At 40.7% G+C, this 27,114-nt stretch overlaps 1 protein-coding gene across 1 annotated transcript in view; it reads left to right on the top strand.

Moving 5' to 3' along the window:
• The window catches only part of TMEM135 (transmembrane protein 135), a 158,501-nt gene that overhangs the window by 12,827 nt on the left and 118,560 nt on the right, over positions 1–27,114 (top strand). The window contains exons 3-4 of the mRNA XM_072326849.1: positions 3,865–3,957; positions 19,925–19,958. Coding sequence (XP_072182950.1) covers positions 3,865–3,957; positions 19,925–19,958 — 127 coding nt within the window. The remainder of the gene's footprint in view (positions 1–3,864; positions 3,958–19,924; positions 19,959–27,114) is intronic.

Genomic DNA, 27,114 nt, shown 5'->3' with positions numbered 1-27,114 from the left:
AGGGGAGAGGGGAAAGGGGATAAATAATCGTTTTTTCTAATTGGGAGGAGTTGCCAATAATGTTCTTGCTATGTTACTTGTTCTGTATCTAGCTACAGAATCTGGAAAAAATAAGCTAGTGTGAGATTATGCGAGATTAATTACGATAAGAAAATCCAGAAATCCAGTCAGCCATTTCAGAAAAATCTCCTGATTTTTAGGGGAAAAAGGCTTATGGAGCTGGATTGAGGAAAGTGCAAAGTAATCGACTGGGAGGAAGAGAGCAGTTCTATCTTGTTCACACACTGATGGGATTTAAAGTGGGGACTAGATTAATCAAGGAGATGCTTGGGACTCATCAAGGATAGATGCTGTGAACAAGTCAGCTGAACAAGTATATGATCAAGAAAACAAGTGTTGAGAAGAGAGAAACTGGGAGCAAACCAACGAGCAGTATTAAATACGTGCTATTTTTAAAACTATATGTTGTATGCCTTTATGAAGAACAACTACTGAGCTCATAAAGTTGATAAGTTCATTACTTGGATTTTGCTTAGTATTAAGTTGTCTTGCAGCTTAAGCCATGTAAGCTTCCTTCTCTAATCTAATGGGAGGATGACAGGCTGGGTTGGTGCACGTGAAACTTCATTGCTTTTTTGTTACTACTTCATGTGAGCTGGTTGTTTTATTTAAATATTTGTTTGAACTCATGATTCCTTGAGTTAATCACTATGTGACGTGGGAAATGTTTAACTTTCTGCCATAGCCCCTCAGAGGGAAAATAATTATCTCGTTTTCCAGCCCAGAATGCCATTTGGTTCTTCTGTATGTTTGAATACATCAAAGAGATGGCAGAACACCATAGTTACATTGTTTAACTGTGGTCTAAGTTTTTCTGAAGTGAAGCTATGACCTTTCATAAAAGGCTTTAGAGACCCAGATCCTTTAGGTCTGATTCTGGATAATTGTAAGAGATCAAATGGGATCTGTATCATTTTTGTGTCTTTTTTAGTTACAAGGTTTGTTATGTCTTTTCTTTGTCTTATCCAGAAAGTTCAAGTTCCTGTCAGGAGGTATTTGTTTTGTGAATATCTGAACTACCCAGAGCTCTGAGTTGATGCAGCATTTCCTGCAGACTTCATACTCTTGACTAGGGGAGTTTCTAGAAAGCAGGAGCGGTAATGACAAAGAAGCAGAGTTCTCCATCAGTCCCTATATAGTCGACTCCTGGAATTCTAGAGTAGAACAGCAGGTTAAAGGGTTTGTAGCTGGACATGTTAACTCATTTACCTGCACAGTTCTTGCTCTGATAAAGAGTTGTGTGCTTCCTTATTTTGTAACACTTGGGTGATGTGTTGGTAGGCATAGTGGGGTCTCCTGGATAAAGCAACCACTTCATATTTTCATACATATACAGAAGTCTCAGTGATTCTTCAGTCTCTGTCTTATGCTGTATTCTGTAGAAAATACCTTTTATTCTCCTAGTAGTAATTGGAAGACCTAAATATGAAATGTAATTGTCAGTGGGAGGTTTGGCTTGTGCTGATGTGTGGTTTTGATGCTCTTGTAGTATTTCCTTGTTTTCCACTGAGGAAAATGATCAAAATTAAAACAACTGCAAATACATCTAAGGATGTAATATTTTAGATAAGAAAATGCAATTTAAGTTATTTCAGTAATTGTTGAATATTCTCTCCTTTTCCTTAATGAGCGAAGCTTCATAACAATCCAAGTTCAGCTTCAGCACTCTGGGTAGGTGTCCTCATTCTAGAAGGCATCACTAAGTGAAGTTGGCTGCTCTTTAAAATTTCTTCCTTGAAGTGAAATAGTGAATGTGTGCAGCCTGCACTATTGGCAGAGCTGTGGAGGCAGTGATCCATGTTACAGATGTTTGACAGCCCAGCTGTGGCTGTAATCTCTTTGCAGAGGTAATGCAGTAGACTACGTCTGTCTACTCTTCAGACAGAAGTCCTAGGCTCCTATACTGACAGGCATTACAACAGGTGTAAGTAAGATGGGTGTAAGTTTTATGTTTTCAGTTTTATTAAATGAATGCAAAGCCTCATGAAGTCATGGCTCAGTTAGCCTAGAGTCTAGAGTAATTCACTTTGTGTTCATACAGCTTTCCATTGCTTGGTTCCATTCAGCTGTATATATTAACTGGCCTTTCAGGTTTGGGTGCAGTTGTACAGTGAGAAATTAGATGAATAATCAGAAGGAGAACACATGCTTCCCATTCCATTATTCTGCCTCAGACTATGTAAAAACAACCACGTAAATAATAACAAAATCTTTCTTTTGTTTATTCCAGCAGGAGTTTAAATTTTCCACTTTATGATCAGACATCTAAATTTTCAATGACTTTTATTGTCTAAAATATGCACTGCTTTTATCTAAATCTCATCACACTGAACATAGAATGGCCAGGGTTGAAAAGGACCACAATGATCATCCAGTTTCAGCCCCCCTGCTATGTGCTGGGTCAACAGCCACCAGACCAGGCTGCCCAGAGCCACATCCAGCCTGGCCTTGAAAACATGTCGCATTCATGGAGTGATTCTATTCCATGAAGGCAGAGAAAGTTCCTGTTTCTTTCCCACAGAAAAGGCATTTGTTCTGTTACTTAACAGATGTGCCTGGTAGGATATGTTCATACTTACTAGGATGTTTCAGATGGCTGCTCTGAAACTTCATACAGTCATTGCTTTCCAAGAGAGTCCTAATAATGAACTTTAGCTACTGCAGCACTTGGCATTGTCATCCTGAGAAATCATCCTTTTTCAGTCGTGGGAATGAGTAGTGTGTATAATTGACATTACATCACTTGCTGGTGATACACTGGCTTTCTTTTCTCTTCTGAATGTAAGCTGGCATTGCTCACTGCTCATGTTATTTTAGCAGCACAAGTATGAAATGAGGCTGATCATGCCTTCTGCAAGAGTGAAAGTGATCTAATCCAGGTGGAAGTGGTAAATAATCCTAGTTCTCTCTATCAATGTGAAATTTCATAAAAGTAAATCACATTTGTATTTTGCTTTATTTTTAGAAGGGAAGACCCCACTGTTATTTTCCTCAAGTAATAGTGGCTGAGTAGCCACAGTGTAACTGATGTGTATTCCTTATCAAAGTTCAGGACTGGCTGACTTCTGCTTGCTTCTGTAGTCAGCTCAAGTCCGTTGGAAGGCACAGGTGTTTGGAGCAGATCAAGTGTGGTAGAGGCCACTGTCTCTGGCAAGCATTTTGGTCTTCCTATTCTCTCAGCAACCAATTTTGTATCTTCCTAGATTATGTCTGTATTTGAAAAACTCTTTTTTTTTCAGCTCTTGGAAAAAACTGAGTGAAACCCAGATCTGGTTGCAAAAAGCAAGAGCTTTCCCACTGACCTTAGTAGATCTGGGATTTCCCTCTTGGTTCCAGCTATAATTGATTCCTTGACTTACCATAAGTGAGTGATTTACTGTTTTTAGCACCAGTCTGTCTGTCTATTTTCTGAGCACGTTGTATAGTAGAACAATTTGATTTGATTTCTGTCTCACTGGATTGCATTCCCACATTCCACAAGGCACATCTTCCCGAGGAGATGCATGTAAACAAATAGCAGAGAAAGAAGCAGCTGTAGTGTTGGAATTAGTGTCTGCAGCTTTTCAGAAACGTATTGCTTTCCTTAAATTAATCCTTTAACTGAAATGGTTACGCTCATGAAGTTTTAGGTGTCAAATGTTAACAGTCCTCTCTGGGAACCCTTCTGAGAAGAACTATTCAACTGTAAGAATGGTTTGTAATTATCTGTAAGCACTGATTAATGGAAAATACAATTTATTTTAAATAAAGGTACATCAGTACTGTGGTTGCTTTGCATGTAATGTGTACAAATTACATTTTCAGGAAACTACTTGGAAAATTCTACTTTTGGTCTCCTGGCTTTGGTGCTGCTTTACCAGCTTCTTATATGGCTATTCTCATCGAAAGGAAAAGCAGGTACAGTTTATGTTAATGGATTTTCTGTATTATACAGTACTATTTCTTGTTTTGGTCATCTGACAACTCAGTTGCTTTTTTCCCTTCAAATCTTGAAGTGTTCTCCATTTGAACTAGTGTCCTTTGCAGCCTCAGTATGGGAGGCTGTAGTGAAAAAATCTTTTAACCTAAGATCTGTTTCTTATTTATTTATTTATACTATTACTTCTTCATATTAAAAGAAATGATATGGGGGAGAAAAACTGAATGTAATCCAAGCTGAAAGAAATGTAATGATAAAGAGAGCAGAGTTTTTTGCTTATGAAATGATGTCACAGTTCAGCTATCAACATGAAATTCATTAGGAAGAGCATGGAGTTAGGAGAGGAAAGCTCGGAGTGATCCAAGGATAGCTGGAAGCTGCCATTTGTCATGTGGCTGTGAGAAATGGCAGGCGAAATCTGTGTTGTGAAGGTTGAATATCTCGAAATGCAACTTCCATTGGTAGTTTGCATCAATAAATAAAATTACAATGCTTAATTTAATATGGGATGAGATGAATGCCATGTCCCTGGAGGTGTTCAAGCCAGGTTGGTTGGGGTCCTGGTCAGCCTGGTCTAGTATTAGATATGGAGGTTGGCAACCCTGCCTGTGATGGAGGGTTGGACCTTCATGATCCTAGAGGTCCCTTCCAACCCAAGCCATTCTATGATTCTGTGTTTTGATCATCTGGATTGTATGCCCTTTATCAGAAGTAGAGGTGGCGACAAAAGCATAGTAGAAAAAAATATTCTTTTAAAAGAAAAAGAGGTTTTAGCCCTGGAGATGATGTGAACACGCTTCTGATGTCTGTGATTCTCTGAAACTTCTATGTGCTTCTATTTCAAAATAACTGTAAATACACATATGTGTTGCCACCTGTCTGTCAGGCCCTATCTCTGAACTTCAGTCATGGAATTAAGCAGTACCCAATCTGAACTTTGAATTAAGATTGTCCAAGTTCTCTCCTCTGAAAACAACACACTATCTATTGTTTTTTGGAAACTGAAGAATCATAGGATCACCAAGGTTGGAAAAGATCTAAAAGATCATCCAGTCCAGCTGTTCACCTATTACCAATAGCTCCCACTAAACCATGTCCCTCAACACAACATCCAGTCATTTCCTTGAAGAATGTTCCTTCATATGTAAGTAGTTCTGGAAAGGTGGTGGTATTTCTAAACCATGTTATAGAAATTAACTATAAAGAAAAAGGATCACAAAATTATGTCTGTATTAATTTATTTAGGAAATAATTGGACTTTCTTAAAAGAAACTTCCTTTCTAGTTGATTGATTTTCCTCTTACTGCAGTTACTTTCTCAAAGGGCAGATGCCTTCTGGTGTGTCTTCTTTTATTTACTCAGACTCTGGAATTGTGTTGCCGTCAGTATTTCATTTTACAATGCAAGCAAATACATTTTTCCTCTTTAATCAGGGTCACTTAAACTTTTCCTACAGACCTGTTACAGTGTGCTTCATGTGTCAGACTTCTACTATTTCTAGACAAGATTAGGCAGATGAGCAGCCTCATTTCTTCCCATTTATGAGATTTCTCTAGCTTCCATAATATTCTTGAGCTAAGAGCTGTAACTACTGGTAAGCCCAAACTATATGGGGTTTTTATAATCTTCCAAACCAAGAACTTCTGAAGTGTAGAAAGAGAGTCTGTAAGCAAATATTATGGCAAATGGCAGTTTTTAAAAGCCTTAGCCGCAAAGTAAGAAAACTTTTATGCATTAGCAAGCACCTATTTCACTTCTGAGGTTTGGAAGAAATAAGAGTTGTGATAGGGAGGTATGAAAGCAATAAAAGTAGATACAACGTGTATGGGTATGGTATGCCAGGGCTCATTAAAATCAGCATGGCCAGCAGGTTGAGGAGGTGATCCTCCCCCAGTTTTGCTTTGCTGAGGCTACATCTGGATTACTGCATCTGGTTTTGGGATCTCCAGGTACTACATTCGTATTACTCCAGCATTAATAACATTTAGAAAATGCGTGGTATCTTTTGCTGAATAACTACAATTTGGGAAATGAGGGGTATTCAGTTGTAGTTGTGTAGGAAATAAGGTGATCGTGCTGTTAGTGCTCTTAGTGTGGTGGAAATATGCCTGCTTCTGTGAAGGGAGCTTGAATGTGAGCAGTCACTGTTATTAATGACAAAAACAGATTGAAAAGTATTTGGGAAACTTAATTAGTTCAAAATGCTGAAATATTTGGTGTGTGACTCTGTACAATGTGTGAACTGCTGCTGCTGACAGACCCAGTGAGACGCGACTTTGATTTGAGAACTCTTTGCTTAGTAGCTTCAGTTAAAGGCAAAATTGAAGTTTAATGGACTTCTGTGGTCTCTTAGGAAGGTAGCTTTGGACAAGGAGATATGCTGAAATTTTTAGTCATCTGTGGAGTAGCTTTCAACAAAGTGTATGGAGAAGTGTTGATTTTGGTTCATAAATATATCTCTACCCCTTTAAATTACAGCTCGCAGTGCCATCAGATTTAATCACTTAATCTCTTCACAAGTGGAGACCCTATTTTAAGTGCCTCACTGGCATTTGCTTGCACAGCAGCCCTGTTAGTCCTGAACTTGGGAACAACGTGCTTGTAAATAGGATTCTTGAATGCTGTTGTACCTGTGTGCCAGTCTTGCAAGATAATGGGATAAAGGGATGGGCAGACAGTCCTGTAGAAAACAACTCCATTTGGCATAAACCTGAAAGGGGTCTGTTTTTTTCTAAGGGGCTGCAGAACTAGTTTGGTGATAGTTTGTTACTCATTACAAATGAGTAACTTAAGTTTTCTTAGATCACAGAATGGCCTGGGTTGAAAAGGACCACAATGATCATCCAGTTCCAACTCCCTGCTATGTGCAGGGTCACCAGCCACCAGACCAGGGTGCCCAGAGCCACATCCAGCCTGGCCTTGAATGTCTCCAGGGATGGGACATCCACAGCCTCCTTGGGCAACCTGTTCCAGTCACCACCCTCTGTGTGAAAAACTTCCTCCTCATATCTAACCATTGCTATGGAAGTAACTCAGAATTTCTGCCTCTTTCTTGTGCTCCCGAGCAGCACAAGAGTGCCTGCTAGAATAGAAGGATGCATCCTTACTGAGCAACACTGAGTCTGGAAAGTAACATCTGCCAACTCTTAGCTGCATAGCTGGTGTGTGCTTCATGTTCTGAGAAGTGCACAGGGTTGGATCTTCTTACCTTTAAGTTATTGGTGTCAGTCCTACTGTGTTACTACTATATACCGTGTTCATGTTAGTGTCTCTCCAGAAGCAGAGATGACTCAGGTGTGCTCATTTGATTTAAGCCTCCTTAGGGAATCATCACCTTTATCTCCTTAGTCTCTGTACAGAGTCATTTTAGAGTGCACTCCTCATTTACTGCCACTGAGGTTGTTTCAAGCTCTCTTTAAGAAGCACTTCAGCTGGTTTCTAACTTTGAACAAAGACTATTTTACTCATGCCTTTTGGCTTCTGTTTGTAATTCTAAGCTTTTTAGCACTATCAGGAAGCCTGGAGCTCCCAGTTGAGGTGGGAGCAGCTCAGACCCAGTGATGCTGTGCTGTGGGGCACTGGGGCTGCCAGGAGGTGAGGAAGTAACTGAGCCTTCTCGTTAAAGTTGTTGTGAATGAAGCTGCTGAAATATGCTGTGAGGCTTGGCCACAGCCTGTGTATTGCTGGAAGTGAGACCAGATGGGCTGTGCCTTTCACATTCCTGAAACAAAGGAGTCTGGCTGTTCAGTGAGTACCATTACTTCAGGTGTCTGTGTTTAATTATTTGCAAAGAAAAGAGTGATGCTCCCCCAAGTCTTTCATAAACCTGCTAATGCTCCAAGTTCTATTTTACTGATAGCTAAATCGTTAATTTCAGTTTACTTAAACTCTTATTTAAAAAAAAACCAACAACACAATTTCTTAAAGAGTTTTAAGAGTTACAAGTGAAACTTTAAGAAGGGGTACAGATATGGTTTTAATGAAATTAATTATCTTACTGCCTGGCTAACTTTTTTTTTCTGCCTTTGGTAAGCAATTAAGACAGAGAAGCTGCAACTGCATTCCCCTATAAGCTGTGGGGTGGCTCCAAAGGGACCTTTCTGGGATTGCCCCCACCACCCCACTGGCCAACAAATGTTTATGTACGGGCTGTTAACATTACAGTGGCGCCTGTCTCGTCGCTATGGGTAAGGCTGTGTCACTGATGGTGTTATAAAACCTGAGATTTAGGGCTTTTGTAATTTGGTTGTAAAATCTTGCTCTGGGCTACTATTGGCAGCAAGTTTTAGCAGAGAACATGGAGTGTTTTTTCATCAAGTTCTATGTACTGGACTCATTGCAGGGGAGTTGGATGGGATGACCTTTGAAGGCCCCTTCCAACCCTAAGGATTCTATGACTCTATCTGTATGTAAAAGGTGATATAGTGCAACAGTTTGTGTTAATAGAGAATGCCTCTGTAGGTATACTGGTGCTCTTTGAAACATGTTGCTTAGAAAAAGAATGGAAGCATTTCTAGAAGAACCATGTGGTGCTTTTAGAGTTTTGTGCATGTTAACCTGATGGCGTGCTGTCACTCACTGGGGCTTCTTCTTTGCCACAAGTGCCATTAACTTAAAATACATTGCAAGGGAAGAATGCAGCAGTGTAGTAATAAAGTCTATGTTTTAAATCAGTACATACAGAAACTGATACTTTTTTAAAATGGGTTTTGTGGAATTCTCCTTTCAAATCTGAACTTGTTAATATATACTTTGTCCCTGCAGATGTTCAAGGCCAGGTTGGATGGGGCCCTGGGCAACCTGGTCTAGTACCAGACCTGGAGGTTGGTAGCCCTGCCTGTGGCATGAGGGTTGGAACCTGATGATCCTTGAGGTCTCTTCTAACCCAAGCCATTCTAGGATTCTATGATTTTTTTTGTTAAGGTATATTTAGACCTGGGATGACAATTTCCTTTCTCAGTGTTTTATTGTTACCCAGTTTGATGCTGTATTTTTAGGAAGCTGCTTGTCTGGCAAAGATAGGAGAGCATAATAGGCAAACAATCTCTTAACGTCGCAACTGTATTTGCAAGCCTTAGTCTTACTTGCTACAGGTAAGGAATTGAGAGAGCAAGCTGTTCTGTGAGATGATGAAAAAAACCTCAGGTTTGGATCACTCATTTGAGTATTCTGTACCGTATCTGATTAACAAAGGTAGAAGGGGAACAAATTCTTTTGGACTTTGGCCCCTGTAAAATGATTACTATTCTGAAATGCTGTAGAAGTGAAGTTAATGGGAATACCTTTTGTTTCTAAGCCAAAATACATTCAAATCTATTGCTTTTCAGCAACTGTTTTGAGGAAAGCCAACAACGGAGATCTGAGTTTTTATAGGAACAGCATGTAAACATTTGGACACGGAGTGCTGTGTGCTTTGAGGGCTGCTACTGCTGTAGTTATTGGAGGGAGAGGAGACACTGATTATTTCCAAGCCTGCTGGGAGTGCAGGAGTTGATCTGGAAGATGCTGTGGCTGTGGGAATTCTGACAGTGGCAGGTAGCCCAGGGCTGACAGCTCTTGGGCTCTGAGCAATCTGGTCGGGCTGTAGGTGTCTCTGTTCATTGCAGGGGAGTTGGCCTAGATCACCTTTAGAGATCCCTGTCAGCTGAATTGGTTCTGTGAATCTTGACGACGTAGAGCTGTGGGAGCGCCTGCCCTGTACATAGCTAACATACTTCTAAGAAATTATTTGCAATAATATGTCTTTCTGAAAAATGAGATCATCAGGCTTATGTTATGTTTGACCTGATGCACTAAATCTCCTTTTTAAAGGAAAATAAAATGCCAGCAGTAATAGCCTGATGTTTTACGTTTGAAAGGCCAATGACTTCTGTACTGTTTGTGTGTCTGTGTGTATCTGTCAGTCGTAACTTTGTCAGTCATTTTCAGCAGATGTCCATTTTTCATTTACTGTTTTACCATCATGTGTTAATCCTAGAAAGAAATGTTGAATTTGATTTAACTGTATTCAGCTGAATTAAAATTAATATGATGGACAGAGGTCAGGATGTAGGCCGAGGATTCTGTTACACAGGAAGATATGGTGTGCCTTTTTCCAGTTGTGAATTGTACTTTTTCATCAGCACAGAAATCCCTTTTTTATGTTTTGAAAGTGAATAGGAATACCAGTAACTACCATACTGTTATTTTGTAGAAGGAAAGAATTCCAAAGCATTTAACTTAAAACAAATTGTATATATTGAGATAATATTAAGTTTGAACTGATAACTCTGATGTTAAAATCTGTAATTTGCTGTCAGTGAGTCTTAGCATTGCTGGGGTTGGAAGGGGACCCCTTGAGGTTCTAAACTCAAACCTGCTCTGGCAGGCTCAGCTGCAGCTGCCCTGGACACAACTGTGTCCAGTTGGGTTTTGAGCATCTCCTCCAAGTGGAGTCACCATTACAACTCTGAACAATGTGTTAGAATAGGATAGTTCTGTTGGAAGGGACCTTCTGAGATCATCTAGTCCAACTGCCTGATCTCTTCAGTGTTAACCATAAGCTAAAGCACATGGTTGGGGTGGTGAGGCACTGGAACAGGTTGCACAAAGAAGCTGTGGATGCACCATCCCTTGAGGCATTTGTATTTTTATTTGAACACCTCTGCAGTTCCCTACGTTTCAGGAGAACTCAGTTGGCTGCATCAGCAAAAGTGAGGCTTCTTCATCGATTATGCTGTAAGACAGCACAGGCAGTGCTTTTGAGCTCTGGATTATGTCTGTCAAGCTCACATGAGGCTAGCTTGGATGGACAGAAGGCAGTACTAAGGTGGGGTTATGGACTGATGGATCCCAGGTGGCTGGGTGCAGCCAACACAGTCTGTGCTGCTCCAGGTGAGACTGGAGATAATAAGAACTTGGGTGTTCCCCCCCCTTCCCACCATTATTCTAAGGACTGCTGTTGATAAATCTCACTTTTCAGCCTACAAAGTGAAAATTAAAAAGCCTGAACAATTAAAAGCGATGTGGTCGTCTGAGTGTTAGTAGAATTTCCTCTTGTTTTTTTCATCATGCACAAACACGCACCAAAAAACTCCCCCTCCTGCACCCAAATGTTAAAGCGCTGTTGAAATGCCTGTAGAAAAAATGGTAACACTGAGACTACTATTGAACATCAAACTGTTCCGCAAGTCTGAGCTGAATTCAAACAACACAGGCAGTGGATTAATTGCTCGGTTCTGTCTGCTCCTTGCTCGCATGCAGGAGGCACTCACTTGGACTTCCTTGACTTAAACAAACACTTAATACATCTTCTGTGTCTGAACGCATATGTGTAACATGCAGAATCCAGAGGGGAATAATAGATATTCTGCTAATGTAGAGTAAGCTTCAGATGCTGTCTAGCTGAGCTGGCTGCAGTGTTAGCTGATGTGGTGGTGAAAAGCTAGAGATGAGCCTAGGGAAATGATGATGGGGGCTGGGGGTGAGACAAATGGATCAGCTGAAGGCATCTACAAGTCTGGAGAGGAGGAGGCTCAGAGGTGAGCTTATGGCTCTCCCCCTCTCCTGAAGAGAGGTTATGGTGAACTGGGGTTTGGTTTCTTCTCCTGCATCACCAGCAATAGGACAAGAGATAATGGCCTCAAGTTGCACCAGGGAAGGTTCAGGTTGGATGCTAGGAAGAATTTCTTCTCAGACAGAATAGTAATGCATTGGAGCAGACTGTCTGGGGACGTGGTGGAGTCACCGTCCCTGGAGGTGTTCAGGAACAGCATAGATGTGGCATGTAGTGACAGACATGGTCCTGAGTGGTCACAGGCATAGGCTGATGGTTGGACTGGATTATCTTAGTGATCTTGCCAACCTTAGAGGTTCTGTGACTCTGTTGAGCAGGCTGACTTAGGAACTATCAAAAATGTTCTAAGCTCAGCTGTTGGTATTTTAGATCTTTGAGCCTTAAAGGCATAACATAACCAGTTAAAACTGAGCTTGGCAATAACCTTCTGGTTTTAGTAGGTGGAAAGTCACATTGATATCTGTGTATGGTATCTGTCACAGTTAATCATCAAATATTGCTATCCCGCCAGAATCGACTTCTCAAACACTGGGGATGTGTTGAAGTGACTCTCAGTCAGACAGCTTTCCTGCCTTTCTAGACAAGGTATGCACTGACTCCTGACACTTCTTTTCCTGGGGTCCCTTTGTGCTTTAAGGCATTTTTGGATGTAGGCAAGCTCTTAACCTTGACAGTACACATTCGGTTTGACTCGCTCATTGCTCCTAACTGGATTTGAAACCTGTTTATAATGCAGCTTAATATACCGTCCTTCAGGGTTCTACCAGGAAAAAATCCATCTAAATGGCTCTGTATGATGGCAAGTCTATCCCTATAGACTGTTTGCATTGGAATAGTTGGTGTCTCCTTTTGTGAAGGTAAGGTCACTTCCAGTTAATGGCACAATAGGAGAAGATGCAGTAATCTGCTTGAGTCAGATCGACTTGTTATTTTGCCTTTTTGCTTGTTGTTTCTGGTACTTTGGAAATGGTTTTTACATGTAATCATTAAATCAGCTTGAGTCTTAGATGAAAATTAGCTCTGAACATGCAAGTAGAACAGTAGCTACTAGTTTTGAAGGCTAGAAGAGGAGCTTACGTGTTTCTGAAAAACCCATCAAGTTGGTGGTTTGAGTTCTTACAAGAAAGTAGTGCACAGCTCTGCAATACTCTAAGATTTTTATGCTTTCTTGCTCTCTTTCCTAACTTTCACTAACAGTCCTTTGCATGTTATCTCTTTGCTGTGACACAGTAATGGTGTATAGCAAAAGAGAACAAAGTGTGAGCCCCGGGTTCTGCAGAGCAGTCGTGCTGGCCTAGCTGTGCTGGCTTTGGGAGCAAACCCAGTGTTTTCTTCTTGATCAATTCTAAAAACAATTCTGGTATGATCAACAGCCCAAAGAAATTGTTATCTGGGGCCTTATTTAATGGGAGATAGACCTTCTTATACCAAGAATGCTAACGATTTAAAAAATTGCCGGAAATCCTTCATTTCTTCTCCTGAGATTTGAACAACTTGTTATTCTTCTGTTATCTACTGGTCAATCTTTTTATGAAAGCAGTAAGTGTTTTGGAATCTGATTTTTATCTCCTCGTGAAATCTTGTGAGGTTAAGTCACCCTTAGCTTAAGAGCTCTCACCCTCCCTTAGCCCTGCCTTTGCTTTGTCTCTGGGTCCGTCGGTGCCATGAGGAAGCCAGGAGAGGAGGAGAGGAACGATGAAAGAAAATCTGTATAAAATTAGAGTAGAAAACAGTTCAAAAATCAAGCTGTTGATGTTATCTTGTGTTACACGAGCTGAAAACTCAGTAAGAATTATTGGTACTAATTTAACTGGAATGTATTACTGTAGATATATTTTCCTTTTGGCTTCTGTCCCTCTCTAGTTTTCTCATACCCTTTCTTTGGCATTTGTTCAAATCATAGAACATGTTGCGTTTGCTTTTCCTTTTAAGAACAACAAATTCTGAGTATTTAGAAGAATAAAATAACCATTTTTCTTAATGTGTTCAGCAGTTGCTGATTTGCAGTTTTGAGCAGTCCTTCAGCTTAGAAGTGTCCATTTCCAACTTTAAACCATCCCATACTTGGAAATAGAGAATCCTTTAAAACATGGTGGGCTGTGGATCCTCAAACTGTGTCTTTTGATGGGAAGTTTTGTGCCTGAAAGTGATATTTGTGTGAAGGACTTGCCACTGGTATTCACTGAGCTCCAAAAGTAATGGTTTTCTTTTTTGAAAACTTATTGCTTAGGTCTGTTTTCTTAATTTTCTGCATTATTTTGAAAGCTTATCTGTTCCTGCTGATTCTGAGTGAACTTTTGCACCAGGATTTCACTGCTGGCCTCCAGCTGCCAGTAGGAAATCAGTGGGTGTGAGAGATTAACGATACCCTAAACACAATCAGCACTTCTTGTGTTATTACAGGGATGCAATCACAACTCCACATCTATCGTTGATTGGTTTTTGGTGTCAAGCTGCTGTAGAGCAGAAAAAGCCCTCTTCACGTTGACCTTTTTCTTTTCGGGGAAAGCTGTGATTTGTGTGCTTGATTTAAATCTGCAGGTTATGAAGTGGTGTGCTTTACAGTGTGGGGGGAGGAAGGTGGGGAGGGAATTCTTCCTGTTTTTGCAGACCACAAATCCTGTCTGGGGACCCATTACAAACTATTATGTTAGCTTCTTAGTTTAGGCTCAGAAATTCAGGTTGGAGTTAACTCTTTCTTTCTATTCTTTTAAATTTCTTTTTATTTTTTCCCTCAGGACAACTGTAATCTTTTCAAAGTTTACCATGACAAGTTGGTACAGCATAAACTGTGTGCTTTGCACTTTTGAAGCTTTGAACTCCATATTTACGTTTTGAATCCACTGGTTTCAAGCTACGGCAGGGGAGATTCAAGCTGGACATTAGGAAATATTGCATCTCGGAAAGGGTGGTCAGGCACTGGAATGGACTGCCCAGGGAGGTGGTGGAGTCACCCACCCTGGGGGAATGATTGGATGTTGTTTTGAGGGACATGGTTTAGTGGGAGCTATTGGTAATAGGTGAACGGTTGGAATGGATGATCTTTTAGGTCTTTTCCAACCTTGGTGATTCTATGACTCCTTTGAAAGTAGTTATACATGTGATTTTAGAAGATCCAGAAAATTATTATTAGTGAAAATAAGGTGCTTGCTTTCACGGTGTGCAGCAGATCGAGCGAGCACTGATATTCATATTAAATTCCAAGCTGAATTTGGAGGAACCTTCTTAAAAACTATATTTTTATTCAGAAAGATGACATTCATTATGTTAAATCTGCATATGGTTCAGACCTTGTTGTATAGGTCTCAGAAAGTGGTAAGTTTGACATGCTGCTTCTAGCACCTATTTACTTTCAACTCAGACCTGTCAATGTGGCAGCAGTAGGAATTCTTGGAGGAGCAAACCACAAGTCTGAGATATTAGGAGTGTGACGTTTTGAAGCAGGCAACGAATTCAAAAGCTTTATGAACAAGCTCAAACAATGCTTGTCTTCGCTTTGTCTTTTTATTTTTCCCTGGCTTTTAAAATTTACTGTATACAGGGACAAACACAACCCGCTGGTGAGGCTGCTTAGGCAGAGAACTCATGCTGTTAATTGCATGCATCAAGATTTCTAACACTCTGCTTCTGTGTGCTGAGGCAGCGGGAACTGCAGCAGTATGTGGGGCTGAGATGCACTTGGCCACTGTGCACCTTGCTTCATGGTGCTGTTGTACTGCTCAGTGTTAAAGCTAACACCTGTTTATACTGGAAGAGGCAAATGTTTAGTCAATTTATGTGAATTCTGTGCACAGTGTTATTCATCATGCTCTATTTCTTTTGTGTTATTTGTGGTCTGGTCACTTCTTTTCCTCTTTAGTTTTGAGCAAGAAAAACAGTGATAGTAAAAAGTCAGATTGGTAAAAGCAAAAAACAAACAAGCAAAAGTTATTTAGAGTACTTCAAATCCAGTTACCGTGAACATCTAGATTTAAGAGTGCCTACTTGGAAGGGTTTGTAGTATAAATGAAAGAAGGCATTGGCACAGTCTGCCCAGAGAGGTGGTGGGTTCAGCATCCTTGGATGCGTTCAGGAGCTATGGAGGTGTGGCACTGAGGGCTGTGGTCAGTGGGCACGGTGGGGATGAGCTCATGATTGGACTAGGTGATCTTAGAGGTCTTCTCCAACTGTAATGATTCTATGATTCAGTAGAGAAAACAATATTTTGAACTTTGTATTGTGGAAAAAGTTCTTAATGAGAAAACCTTCTACTTGGCTGGAAAGTTGTGTATTAGGTTTATTAAGTTGGAGACAGCAAGGTAAGAAGTTCTCAAAGGAGAAATGAATATTGATGAGGAATAACTTAAAGATCACAGATGCCTAACCCATCTATGGCTCTGTGGAGAAAGAGATGTTGGCTTAGTACAACAGCTAAAAGCTTCTTGAACACTCTTATAGAAAAGCGTAAATATCTTGCTCACGGAAAGATGAGTTCAAAGGTTGAAGCTGGTGCTTTGTGATTTCTTTTGATTTTAAAATTCTCTTGATTAAACAAAGAAGCTGAAATCTTTAATCTGCTTTTTAATTTCCTGTACTTTCATTTCCAGTCCTTGAAATTGAGCTCAGAAAAGAGCTGTGTATGATTAAAGACTTAGAGGACATGATTCAAAAGGTGAAGGGTCTCAGTTTTATGCCCAAGAACTGGGCTGTGGCCGGCATGTTGGATGGAAGCATTCGGCTGTAGAGGGATGTGAGAGGTTGGCTGGTCCAGCGTCCTGCCCAGAGCAGGGCCTATGTGAGATCTGACCCCTGTGCTTGATGGACAAACTACTATTTCCTTGAGCAGATCAAAAATTGTCCTGCACTGCTGCCTCTTACCCTGGCAACCATGGGCTGTTCTTTGACCCCCTATAACTGGTGCCCTGCCCTCAACTCGCACATGCGTATCAGCTGTGGTCTGTAGGTGCCTAATGACCACCTGTAAAGGGAACTGATTTCTTCCCTTGACCTCCTACCTACACTTCTGGTAGTACAGCCCTGTGTGCTGCTAGAATTCCTTGCTATTTTTGTCCTGTAGCTTTTTATTTTTATTATTATTATTATTTTTTCCTTTGTAGAGTTATTTCAGTCTCTTTCCTCTGAGCTGTTCAGTCACAGGAAAGTGTCGTTCTTTGAGTTTTATAGACCAGAGTTGAAGAGTTTTTACTGTTTGAGTTTGGTCTGGATGCTACCAAGATGTTAAAGAAAGTGAGTTGTACCTAGTGAAACCTTTCTTTGAAGCATAAAGCATAGAATCGTAGAATGGCCTGGGTTGAAAAGGACCATAATGATCATCCAGTTTCAACCCCCCTGCTATGTGTAGGGTTGACAGCTACCAGACTGGGCTGCCCAGAGCCACATCCAGCCTGGCCTTGAATGCCTCCAGGGATGGGGCATCCACAATGTCTTTGGGCAACCTGTTCCACTGTGTCACCACTCTCTGAGTGAAAAACTTCCTCCTCATATCTAACCTAAACCTTCCCTGTCTCAGTCTAAAACCATTCCCCCTTGTACTATTAAATAAACAGGAAAATTATCTGGGAAGCATGTGGCCTGTCATTTAAACATTAAGAATGGATCAGATTTATAGAAAATCGTTCAGCCAAGGATGAGATGAGGTGTCTTGGATAACTACACTTGGAGACACTGCCTTTTTTAGTTTTATAAAATACAAGAATACAGGTGCAGCTCTCTTTGATCCTGACTTAGGTACATGCTCCACTTCAGCCTTGGCTAACCTTGTCAACCTTCCATTAATTGTGCCCTAGCTTGTTGTTGTTTTTTTCCCCACTTCCTCCAAATAAAAGATCGCGTTTCACTGGGGACTGATTATGGGAAATAATATCAGTGGAAGGGAGGCAGTGGGAAGCTAAAGCAAAGTTCTTAAGCAGAGCAACCTCTGAGAGAATGTGTATGGACAAAGTATTATTTATTTCTCAGTGTCTTTAAGTCTCCTAGAGCATGTGTTTATACATGGCTGACTAATTATTGTTGTTACTTAATTATTTCCTGCACTTGTAATGCTGTTTCCCAATTGTATGTGCCTCTTATTTACCAGCTGCAGCTTTAAAGCAGTCCTTGGTTGTATCAGTGACCCTTTTGCTTGGATTAACTCAATCTTTCAGTCCTGTTTTCTGTCAGCTGCCATTGTTACAAAAGAATGCAATGCTTTCTGAAGTTCCACCTGCTTTTTACCAGTGGAGTTCACTGTTGGGTTAAGTTTGCTGGATCACATTTGCACAAGGCCAAGAAGAACCTTTATTTTTGGTGGAAAATTGGGGGCATTTAATGCTATAGTAGTCACAGAATGAGTTTGGGAAAAGCAACCTATTTCTGCTTAGAAGTTCAGCAGGCAGGTTTGCTGTGGGCACTTACAGATCATGTCACCTTGCAGCTTTCTGTACTCCCAGCTCCAGAAGTTACTTCCTTGGGCACTTTCATTGCCTGTGTGTTTTCCCTCCTCCTGACTACCTCCTTTTCATATCGGTCTCACTGCAGCTGCAGCGTAGCTTCTTGTTTTTCCTTCCTCTCTTCTCGCCCCTTTTCCTTTCTTTGTCTTTGTGCAGGTCGTGCTTTACATTTGGCCTAGAGGGACCGTAAGGGAAGCTAAAGCTTTGACAGATAGAGTTCCTACTTTTTCAGTACTTCCATTTGATATTTTTTTATATGGGAGGCCAAAGCCACGCCATCTGCATGTCATCTCTGCCCCTGTGATACAGATGCTGCAGGAGTGAATGTACCAGGTTATCACCATGCTATTCACATAGTAACAGTCGTCAGTATATGCACTATGCTCTGAATGATGCATCTGTCACGGGGGAAGCTGCTTTTGGGTTAGTGTGTTACTACAGGTTTACATTGCTCTTCTGGTGTTTTCCAAAAGGCTCAAAGTGCATTGAGTTGATGGGATAGCTGTCATGTGTAAATTTAATGCTGTTTCCAAACTCTTTTGTACATTCAATTTATCCTGAGCTTTTTATACTTGTGCAGGAAAAGGTAAAAAATAACCCCAACCAACTACAGAAACATCAAATATCCCTTTTTTGTCCTCCGTGAGAACAAACTAAAATAAAATGTACATAACTGGGAGCAATAGCACAACAGTGGGATTTTAATCGCCTGAACAAACTGGCTGCAAGATTCAGTGGTTGCTTGTGGATGGACTCGAGTTCAATTCATTTAACGTCCAAAGTGAATTTTCACTCCCCCTTGGTCAGAAGCAGCATGCAGGATTTTGATGCTTTGTTACAAAGTATGGAAGTCTAATTGCTTTAACAGTTGTGAATATTATCCACTATCTTTTTGTTTCTTCTGTTTCCCAACTATACCAGATCTTTAGTTCTGGGTTTTTGGCTGCCTGTGATTTTGATTTGCTTGCTTGTACGATTGCAGTGATTGCAGGTTATTCTATGAACATACAATTCTGTTAAGCACCCCACAAGTGCTCAAAATTTCAAACTGTGACATACCTACAAGCCTGGGTTGGACCTTTCATGTTGGCGCATTAAAACAAAGAAAACCAAACTATGTGAAGACAGATGAATTCAGGTTATAAACCCATTTCCATATTAGCAATTAAATGTGTAGTGTTGTTGTGTTTTTGGAACTGGTGTGTAGCAGCATTGTAAACAGTGAGAAAAATCCTGAAAATCAAGATACTAATAGCAGTAGTCAGGTAAGAAATGCTGACGTTGTGCCTGTGAAAGCTAATCTCTGTAGAAGAGAGAAGACAAATGAGGGCAAAGCAAATCCATAGTTGTAAGTGCACCCTTTCTCAGAGCTCTCTGGCTGGTGAATGGCATCCAGAAAATAACTGCATTTTTGATAGCTGGACCTTTTGGAAACTTCTGTTACAATCTGCTAGTGCAGCAGCTCACATCGATGTAGCTAGAGCTCAGTTTTTAGTCTTGTTCTGGGAATGTGGGGCAGCATGAGCCCAGGTTTATGTTTTTAATATCCAGCTAGAGGCATCATACAACAGAAGGGGAACAAAGAAGAAACTAGGTAAAGGTTTGTAGAGGGAAAAGCAGTGTTGGCACTGTGGCTCTCAGCTGGAGTGGGTGGGTGTGCTGCTTTGTGCCATGATATCTGCATTGTCCGTTTCAGTGGAAAACACTTTTTGTGAGAATATTGTGAGAATATTTGGTTTCATATCTGTTTCCTGGCAGGATGGTAATGATTTATTCCCCATCAATATACCACTTACTAAACTCTCTTCTTTAATAAGATGTTCAGATGCTTTGCAGTTGGACTTGATGATCTTCAAGGTCTTTTCCAACCTGGGTAATTCTATGATTCTATGATTCTAAGGTACTTTTCTTTATTGACAAAATGTTTAATTTGTTCACTGATTTTATCATTTCTGTTTATAGGAGAGGTCTCCTCACAATTTACATGGCAAATCAAGTAAGTAATTCTTTATTCAAATGGTAAAAATATGTGACATCCTTGGAATTGTTTCTGAAAACTATCAAATACTGTGCATACAAACATATTTACCAGATGGTTGTGTCAGTTTAGTTTTTTCTCATGAAAAAAATAGCAGTAGTAAGTTGATCTAAATTCATACTTTGTACATGAACTTTTTCTAAATAAGGACTTTTATCACATGCCCCTACTTTAGGAATGATTGTATTATGCCAAAATAATTATCTAACCAACCTAAAATTCTATACTTTACTGGGGCCTTGAGGAAATCATGCAGACTTTGAAGATTCATTAATAGAAGTATTGAGGCAAAGACAATTTCTTGCAGCACAGGTCAGAGTGATAACACTGATACCTTCTCTTCCATCCTGGTAAGTCATTGGTGGTGACAGTCGTAATTTTGAGGATTCTTGGAAGACTTTCAGAAAGAGATGATGTTACAGTATGCTACCAAGTAAATATCCTACCCATTAAAATATATGCATTTACAAACTCTATTGGAATTCCCTCTCAAATTCAGGTGTGTAAAAATTTCTTATAGACAGGAATTGGTTCTTGGTTTATTCTGTATTCATACAGTACCTGCCATGAGTAGGGTTCACAGAATTCAGAAGAGAATAATTCAGTTCTCACCATGAGTTATATTGATTTCAATTACTGTTTATATCTTCTGTGTGACCTGGATGGCTCATACCTTATCTTTTAAGATTCCTTTTCTTTGTTGTTTGTAATTTGAGAAGGAGACTAACCATTTTCTTGAAACTAATTTAATTCTATGTTCAGAACCTCAATAACACGCTAACGTGGCATTGAATTCCTACTTTATATAACTTAACATTGAAAGGTTTGAGTCCTTCTTTGAACTAAGAGCAGCAACTGTGTAGGAACTTCTTGTTCAGGACATGCTGGTGGTCATGTCATCATTAATTGGGAGCAGACTTTTCAAGAGAAGGATGAAATAGGTTTGCTTAACAGCAATATTCTGAGTGTCCCAATTCTGAGAAAGCTATTGCCATGTTTTTGACTCTTAAACTGCGATACCAACAGCTCACTTGGGCAGTTCAACAGCTTTAGAAAGAAAAAGTCAACCGATATATTTCTATTTTAAAGAGGCTGTTTGATTCCATGAGTGTTACATTCAGCATAATGGTTTATTTTAGTCACGCGTGTTTGAACTTTGGACAGCCAAGGATTTGCCCCATAAATTGCCCTTGATCATGATGTTCTTTCCTCGTTAACAAGCTGTGTAATCAATGTGAATGTTTGCCTACCTGTGTTGCTTGTATCTGGGTGAGAGCTTTATATGCTTGGTTAAGATTTACTCATTACTTTACTATGCCTTTAAAATATTTGTTATCTTTAGATTGCAGCATGTTCTGAAAGCTGGCAAGCTGCACTTATTAGTGCTGGTATCCGCATTTCGGACCTGGAGCATAATGTGACTTAAGCTAATTGTTGGGTAATGAGAATGCAAAATGGATCTGGAACATGAAGTGACTCTTGCATTCTATAATACTATCTCCAGAGCCTATTAAGGAGTCCTTTGAACTGAACATACTTCATTGTTTTCTTTCATATTTGCTAAAGTACGTTTTGCAGCCAGTAATTGCAGCTTTCTGTGTGATTTGTCATGAGTGCTTTTGTCTGGTTAGATGTGAGTAATTGTAATTAGTTGTATTGCTTATTTTAAGCAATTATCTTGGATGTTGATGCAGTGAATTTTTATACCCATACTAGGACATCCAAAATAGAAATTTGTTCTTACTGTCCTTTTGGCAATGGTCAATTGTTTGTCCTCAGAGATGAACTTACGTAGCAAAATGAGCTCAGGTATATTAAAGCCATATATATAGCTGCTGTTAAGGAGTGGGAGGCAGCAGGATGAAGAACTCCTGTTCTGAACAATAACATCAATATTGATTTTTCATCTTGAGCTACTAGAAATGTCTGAATAAGTGTCATGACTAATTGTAAGTAATCCAGTAATTATAGATTTATGTGACCCTGAACTCCCAGGTTGTATTTTCTGACTGCTTATACAATAAAATGGCATTAGAAACCATAAGAACCATGTAATCAATGATTAACATCTTATTTTTTAGTAATCTGTTAATATTATATATGCTTTGTGGAAAATTTGAATGGAAATAGCTCCTGAAGGTAGCTTTCTGCTAGACTGAATCTATTAGAACAGTACACCCAAGGACTGGATTTTTATGGGAATACTTAAAATGCAGCCTAAAATCAACATCTGAGCTTTCTGGAAATCAGCTTTTTAGAAATAAATTAATATACCTGACCCATAACATGGTTGAAAATGTGGGTTTGGAAATTATTAACTAGTTACATGTCTTAGAACTGACATTTGTGATACCCCAGTATCACAGACCTGCAGTAGTAGTCCGTGCTGGGGACCACGCAGCAGCATGAAGACTTTCAAGTTCTATTTTGGATTGCACGTGTTAAAGTCAAGACATTTCTAGGATTGTAAGTGATGCATTGGTGGTGAACATATAATATAGCCCTTCATGGATAATTTGAGATCAAAAGGAACCCCAAGATTCCAACAAAAGGTGGAAAGTGAAATGTAATCTCTTCAGCTATTTTTATCTGGGAAAGATGATGATAGTAATAAATGAGCACCCATGATTAATACCTATAGTTCTTGTATTTCAAAACAGTTATGGCATACTTGACGATGAACAGCTTGACATTTGAGTTGCTGCTTTGAAGCTGAAGAAAAAAATAGGGATTTTTTTTTTTTTTTCGTGTGTTGAAGTGACTCTGTATTCAGTTTAAAAATAAAAAAGGTATAGGAAGAGGTTAACATGGACTACGACGTTTTGTTATAAAAGTTTGAGAAATCAAATTAGTGGAAAACTGATACATCATCATTGGAATGTTTACCAAGAGAAGAGGCTCCTTAAGCATATACTGAACTTAGAAAGGGTTTTTTTGCTTTTACTAGAAAGAAATTGAGGTTTATCTATATTCTTCCACTTGAAATTCGAACTGCGACTCATTATCACAGAATCACAGAATTGTAGGGGTTGGAAGGGACCTCTAGAGATCATCAAGTCCAACCCCACTGCCAAAGCAGGCTCCGTACATCATGTCACACAGGTAGGTGTCCAGGCAGGTCTTGAATATCTCCAGAGAAGGAGACTCCACCACCTCCCTGGGCAGCCTGTTCCAGTGCTCCGTCACCCTCACTGTAAAGAAGTTCTTGCGCACATTCGTGCGGAACTTCCTATGCTGAAGTTTCAGCCCATTTCCCCTAGTCCTGTCCCCACGCACTACTGAAAACAGACCAGCCTCGCCACTATGGCTCCCACACCTCAGGTATTTATTAACCTGGATCAAGTCCTCTCTAAGCCTTCTTTTCTCAAGGCTAAACAGACCCAGTTCCCTAAGTCTCTCCTCATAGGGGAGATGCTCCAGGCCCTTCACCATCTTTGTGGCCCTCCGCTGGACTCTTTCCAAGAGATCCCTGTCTTTTTTGTACTGGGGAGCCCAGAACTGGACACAGTATTCCAGATGAGGCCTCACCAGGGCAGAGTAGAGGGGGAGGATCACCTCCCTCGACCTGCTGGCTACGCTCTTTTTAATGCACCCCAGAATGCCATTGGCCTTTTTGGCTACAAGGGCACACTGCTGGCTCATGGCCAACCTGTCGTCCACCAGGACGCCCAGGTCCCTCTCAGCAGAGCTCCACTCCAGCAGGTCTTCCCCCAGACTGTACTGGTGTATGCAATTATTTCTACCTAGGTGCAAGACTCTACACTTGCTTTTGTTAAACCTTATCCGTTTTCTTACTGCCCAGCTCTCCAGCCTGTCCAGGTCTCTCTGAATGGCAGCACGGCCTTCAGGCGTGTCAGCCAATCCTCCCAACTTTGTGTCATCAGCAAACTTGCTGAGGGTGGTCACTATCCCCTCATCAAGGTTGTTGATGAAGATATTGAACAAGACCGGACCCAGGACAGACCCCTGGGGGACGCCACTAGTCACAGGCCTCCAGCCGGACACTGCACCGCCAACGACAACCCTCTGCACTCTGCCAGTCAGCCAATTCTCGATCCACTTCACCGTCCACTCATCTATCCCATACTTCCTCAGCTTTGTTATAAGGATGCCATGGGGGACTGTATCAAAAGCCTTACTGAAATCAAGGTAGACTACATCTACTGCTCTCCCCCCGTCCATCCAGCTAGTGACATCTTCATAAAAGGCCACCAGGTTGGTCGAGCACGATCTCCCCTTGGTGAACCCATGCTGAGTACTCCTGATAACCTCCTTTACTCCCAGTTGCCTGGAGATGGCATCCAGCACAAGCTGTTCCATCACCTTCCCTGGGACAGAGGTGAGGCTGACTGGCCTATAATTACCTGGGTCTTCCTTCTTGCCCTTTTTGAAGACCGGAGTGACATTGGCCGTTCTCCAGTCTTCAGGCACCTCCCCAGTTCTCCAAGACCTCTGAAAAATTACAGAGAGTGGCTTAGCAATAACCTCTGCCAGCTCTCTCAGAATTTTTTTATGCAGGCAGGTTCAAGAATGCAAGTATGTTCCAGAATGCAAGCCTCTACCTGAATGCAACCCTGATCTAGAATGCAAGCCAGTTCTATGGTGCAACCTGTTCCAGAATGCAAGCCTTCTCTATGATGCAAGCCTGTTCCAGAATGCAAGCCTGATCCAGAATACAATCCTGTTCCAGAATGCAAGCCTGTTCTAAGATGCAAGCATGTTCCAGAATGCAAGACTGTTCTATGATGCAAACCTGTTCTAGAATTCAAGCCCGCTCTATGTTCCAGAATGCAAGCCTGTTCCAGAATGCAAGCCTGTTCCAGAATGCAAACTTATTCCAGAATGCAAGCCTGTTCTATGATGCAAGCCTGTTCTAGAATGCAAGCCTGTTCTATGATGCAAGCCTGTTCTAGAATGCAAGCTTGCTCAATGATGCAAGCCTGTTCTAGAATGCAAGCTTGCTCAATGATACAAGCCTGTTCCAGAATGCAAGCCTGCTTGCATTATGTCAAAGACTTATTTTGCTTTGTTCTGTAATTTCTACTTTATTTGAATACAACCATTTGTGTTGGAAAAGGCCTTCAAGATCATCCATCAAGTGCATCCATCAGTCTGGCCTAGAGTCCCATTACCAAACCACGCCTGACTACCCTCTCCATGAATAAATTCTTGTTGGTATCCAATCTAAACCTAACTTGGGTGTGATGTGAGGCTTTTCCTCCCCTCCTGTCCCTCGTCACCTGAGTAAAGAGATTGACACCTCACCACAACCTTCCTTCAGGTAGTTCTAGAGAGTGATGAGATCTCTTCTCAGTCTCCTTTTCTCCAAACTAAACAACCAAAGTTCCATCAGCCACTCCTTGTAACTCTCATTTTCCAGTCCCTTCACCAGCTTTTTGTTGTTCTTTCTCTGATATTCTCAACTCAATATCTTCCTGTCTGTGGGGCTTGAGGTGCAGTATCACAGGAGCTGAGTACAGGGTGGGGACTGTCCCTCCCCAGCCCTACTGGCCACACTATTTCTGATACAAGCCAGGATGCCATTCACCTTCTTGCACCTGGGCATGCTGCTGTTTCATGTTCAGCCTGCTGTCAAGTAATGCCCCCAGATCCCCTTCTGTTAAGACAGCTTTCCAGCCACTCTTCCCTAAGCTGATATCACAACATGGAGTTGTTTTGACCCAAGTGCAGGACCCAGCACTTAGCCTTGTTTAATGTCGTGTATGGTGTTGTACTTACAGAATGGGAAATGTTAACGTTAACAAGTTGTTCTTCGGGGTCACAGGTTAAACAATGCAAAGTTCAAACGTGAGATGAAGCAGCTGGATGCAGAAGGCAGTGTGGTAATGTGGGGGACTTGTTCTCAAGTGTAATGAGAGGAATTAGTATAGGATCACTCCCAGTCATAGAGGCAGGCATTAGGGAGTGGTAAAAAAATATGGTTTTGAAAAATAAGATGAGAAAGAAGAAGAGACAAAGAAGCACGATCTAAAGATGAGATATTAGAACTCTTAATTGTAAGAGTCGTGAAGGAATTGAAGCTAGGCTGCTGTAATGGCAGTTGGATGAGAAGTTAATTTGTTCTACATGCAGAGAGCGGATGATAAAGAAAATGATAGCTATGCAGGAAAGGGAAGTGATGAATTTTGCTGCAATTAACGCAAATTGAAATTTAGCAAGAGTCCAGAGTGACAAAAAAGGCACTGTTGTTGGTTTCCTGGGTATGGCAGCTGGAGAAATTGTTGTCAGCATTTACATGTGGATAAATTTAACGCAGAAACATGGCTAGTCCATGTTATACTCTGCTGTTCTGCTGTTAGCTCATCTGTGCATCTGTCAGTGAAGAAGTATTTTAATAGGACCTCATATAGCAGGGAAGAGATGATGTGTTAAGGGCTTAAATGTACAGCCACATGTGCCATCAATAGTAAGAAAAAAGAATGTTTTTCTATCAGAGGTTAGGAGGAAGAGTACATCTTCTTAGGTGCAATGTAAAACAGATTGCTCATTAGAGCTGGGTATTGATGAAGAGAAACACTAGTGTTGGAGGTAGATCTGAATAAGGAGAATCACTGAGAAAACAGTTGGGAGTACAACAAGGGAAATCCTTCAATTTTGTACTTGTGTTGTTGGAAAATTTGGGGGCTGCTACTGAAGTTGAGATCTTGCTTATTGTATTACTGTTTTTCAAAGCAAACCAACTCTTTCCTTTCCTTGTGTCTGCTTTCATAAAAATACCGTTTCATTGATATTTTGAGTCCAGCTAATAAAAAAAAAAAAAGTTGTTCACATTAAACAAATACTGAATCAAACAAATTGGTTGAAAGCACTTGAGTGGGTGGGTGATGCTGTGTTTCAGTATGTGAGAGAGCGCAATATTATAACTGAGTTTGGTTTCTTGCACTTTTAAAGTAGTCCAAGCAGTATCAGGGTTGAATTGTTTTTAAGTTACGTAACTGGTCTAAATCTGGCTTCATTTTGGCTGAACCTTTGTTTATTCCAGCCAAGCAATACGAAGGACAAGTATTGGGCTTGAGATACTTGATCTAAGAGCAAGCAAAATACTGAAGCACAGATTCCAAAAGAAATCCCTCCAATTCTAATGTATCCAGGG

Source organism: Excalfactoria chinensis, chromosome 1 (genome assembly GCF_039878825.1).
Source record: "Excalfactoria chinensis isolate bCotChi1 chromosome 1, bCotChi1.hap2, whole genome shotgun sequence".
Classification (NCBI taxonomy): domain Eukaryota; kingdom Metazoa; phylum Chordata; class Aves; order Galliformes; family Phasianidae; genus Excalfactoria; species Excalfactoria chinensis.
This window is presented reverse-complemented; position numbering and strand designations above follow the sequence as displayed.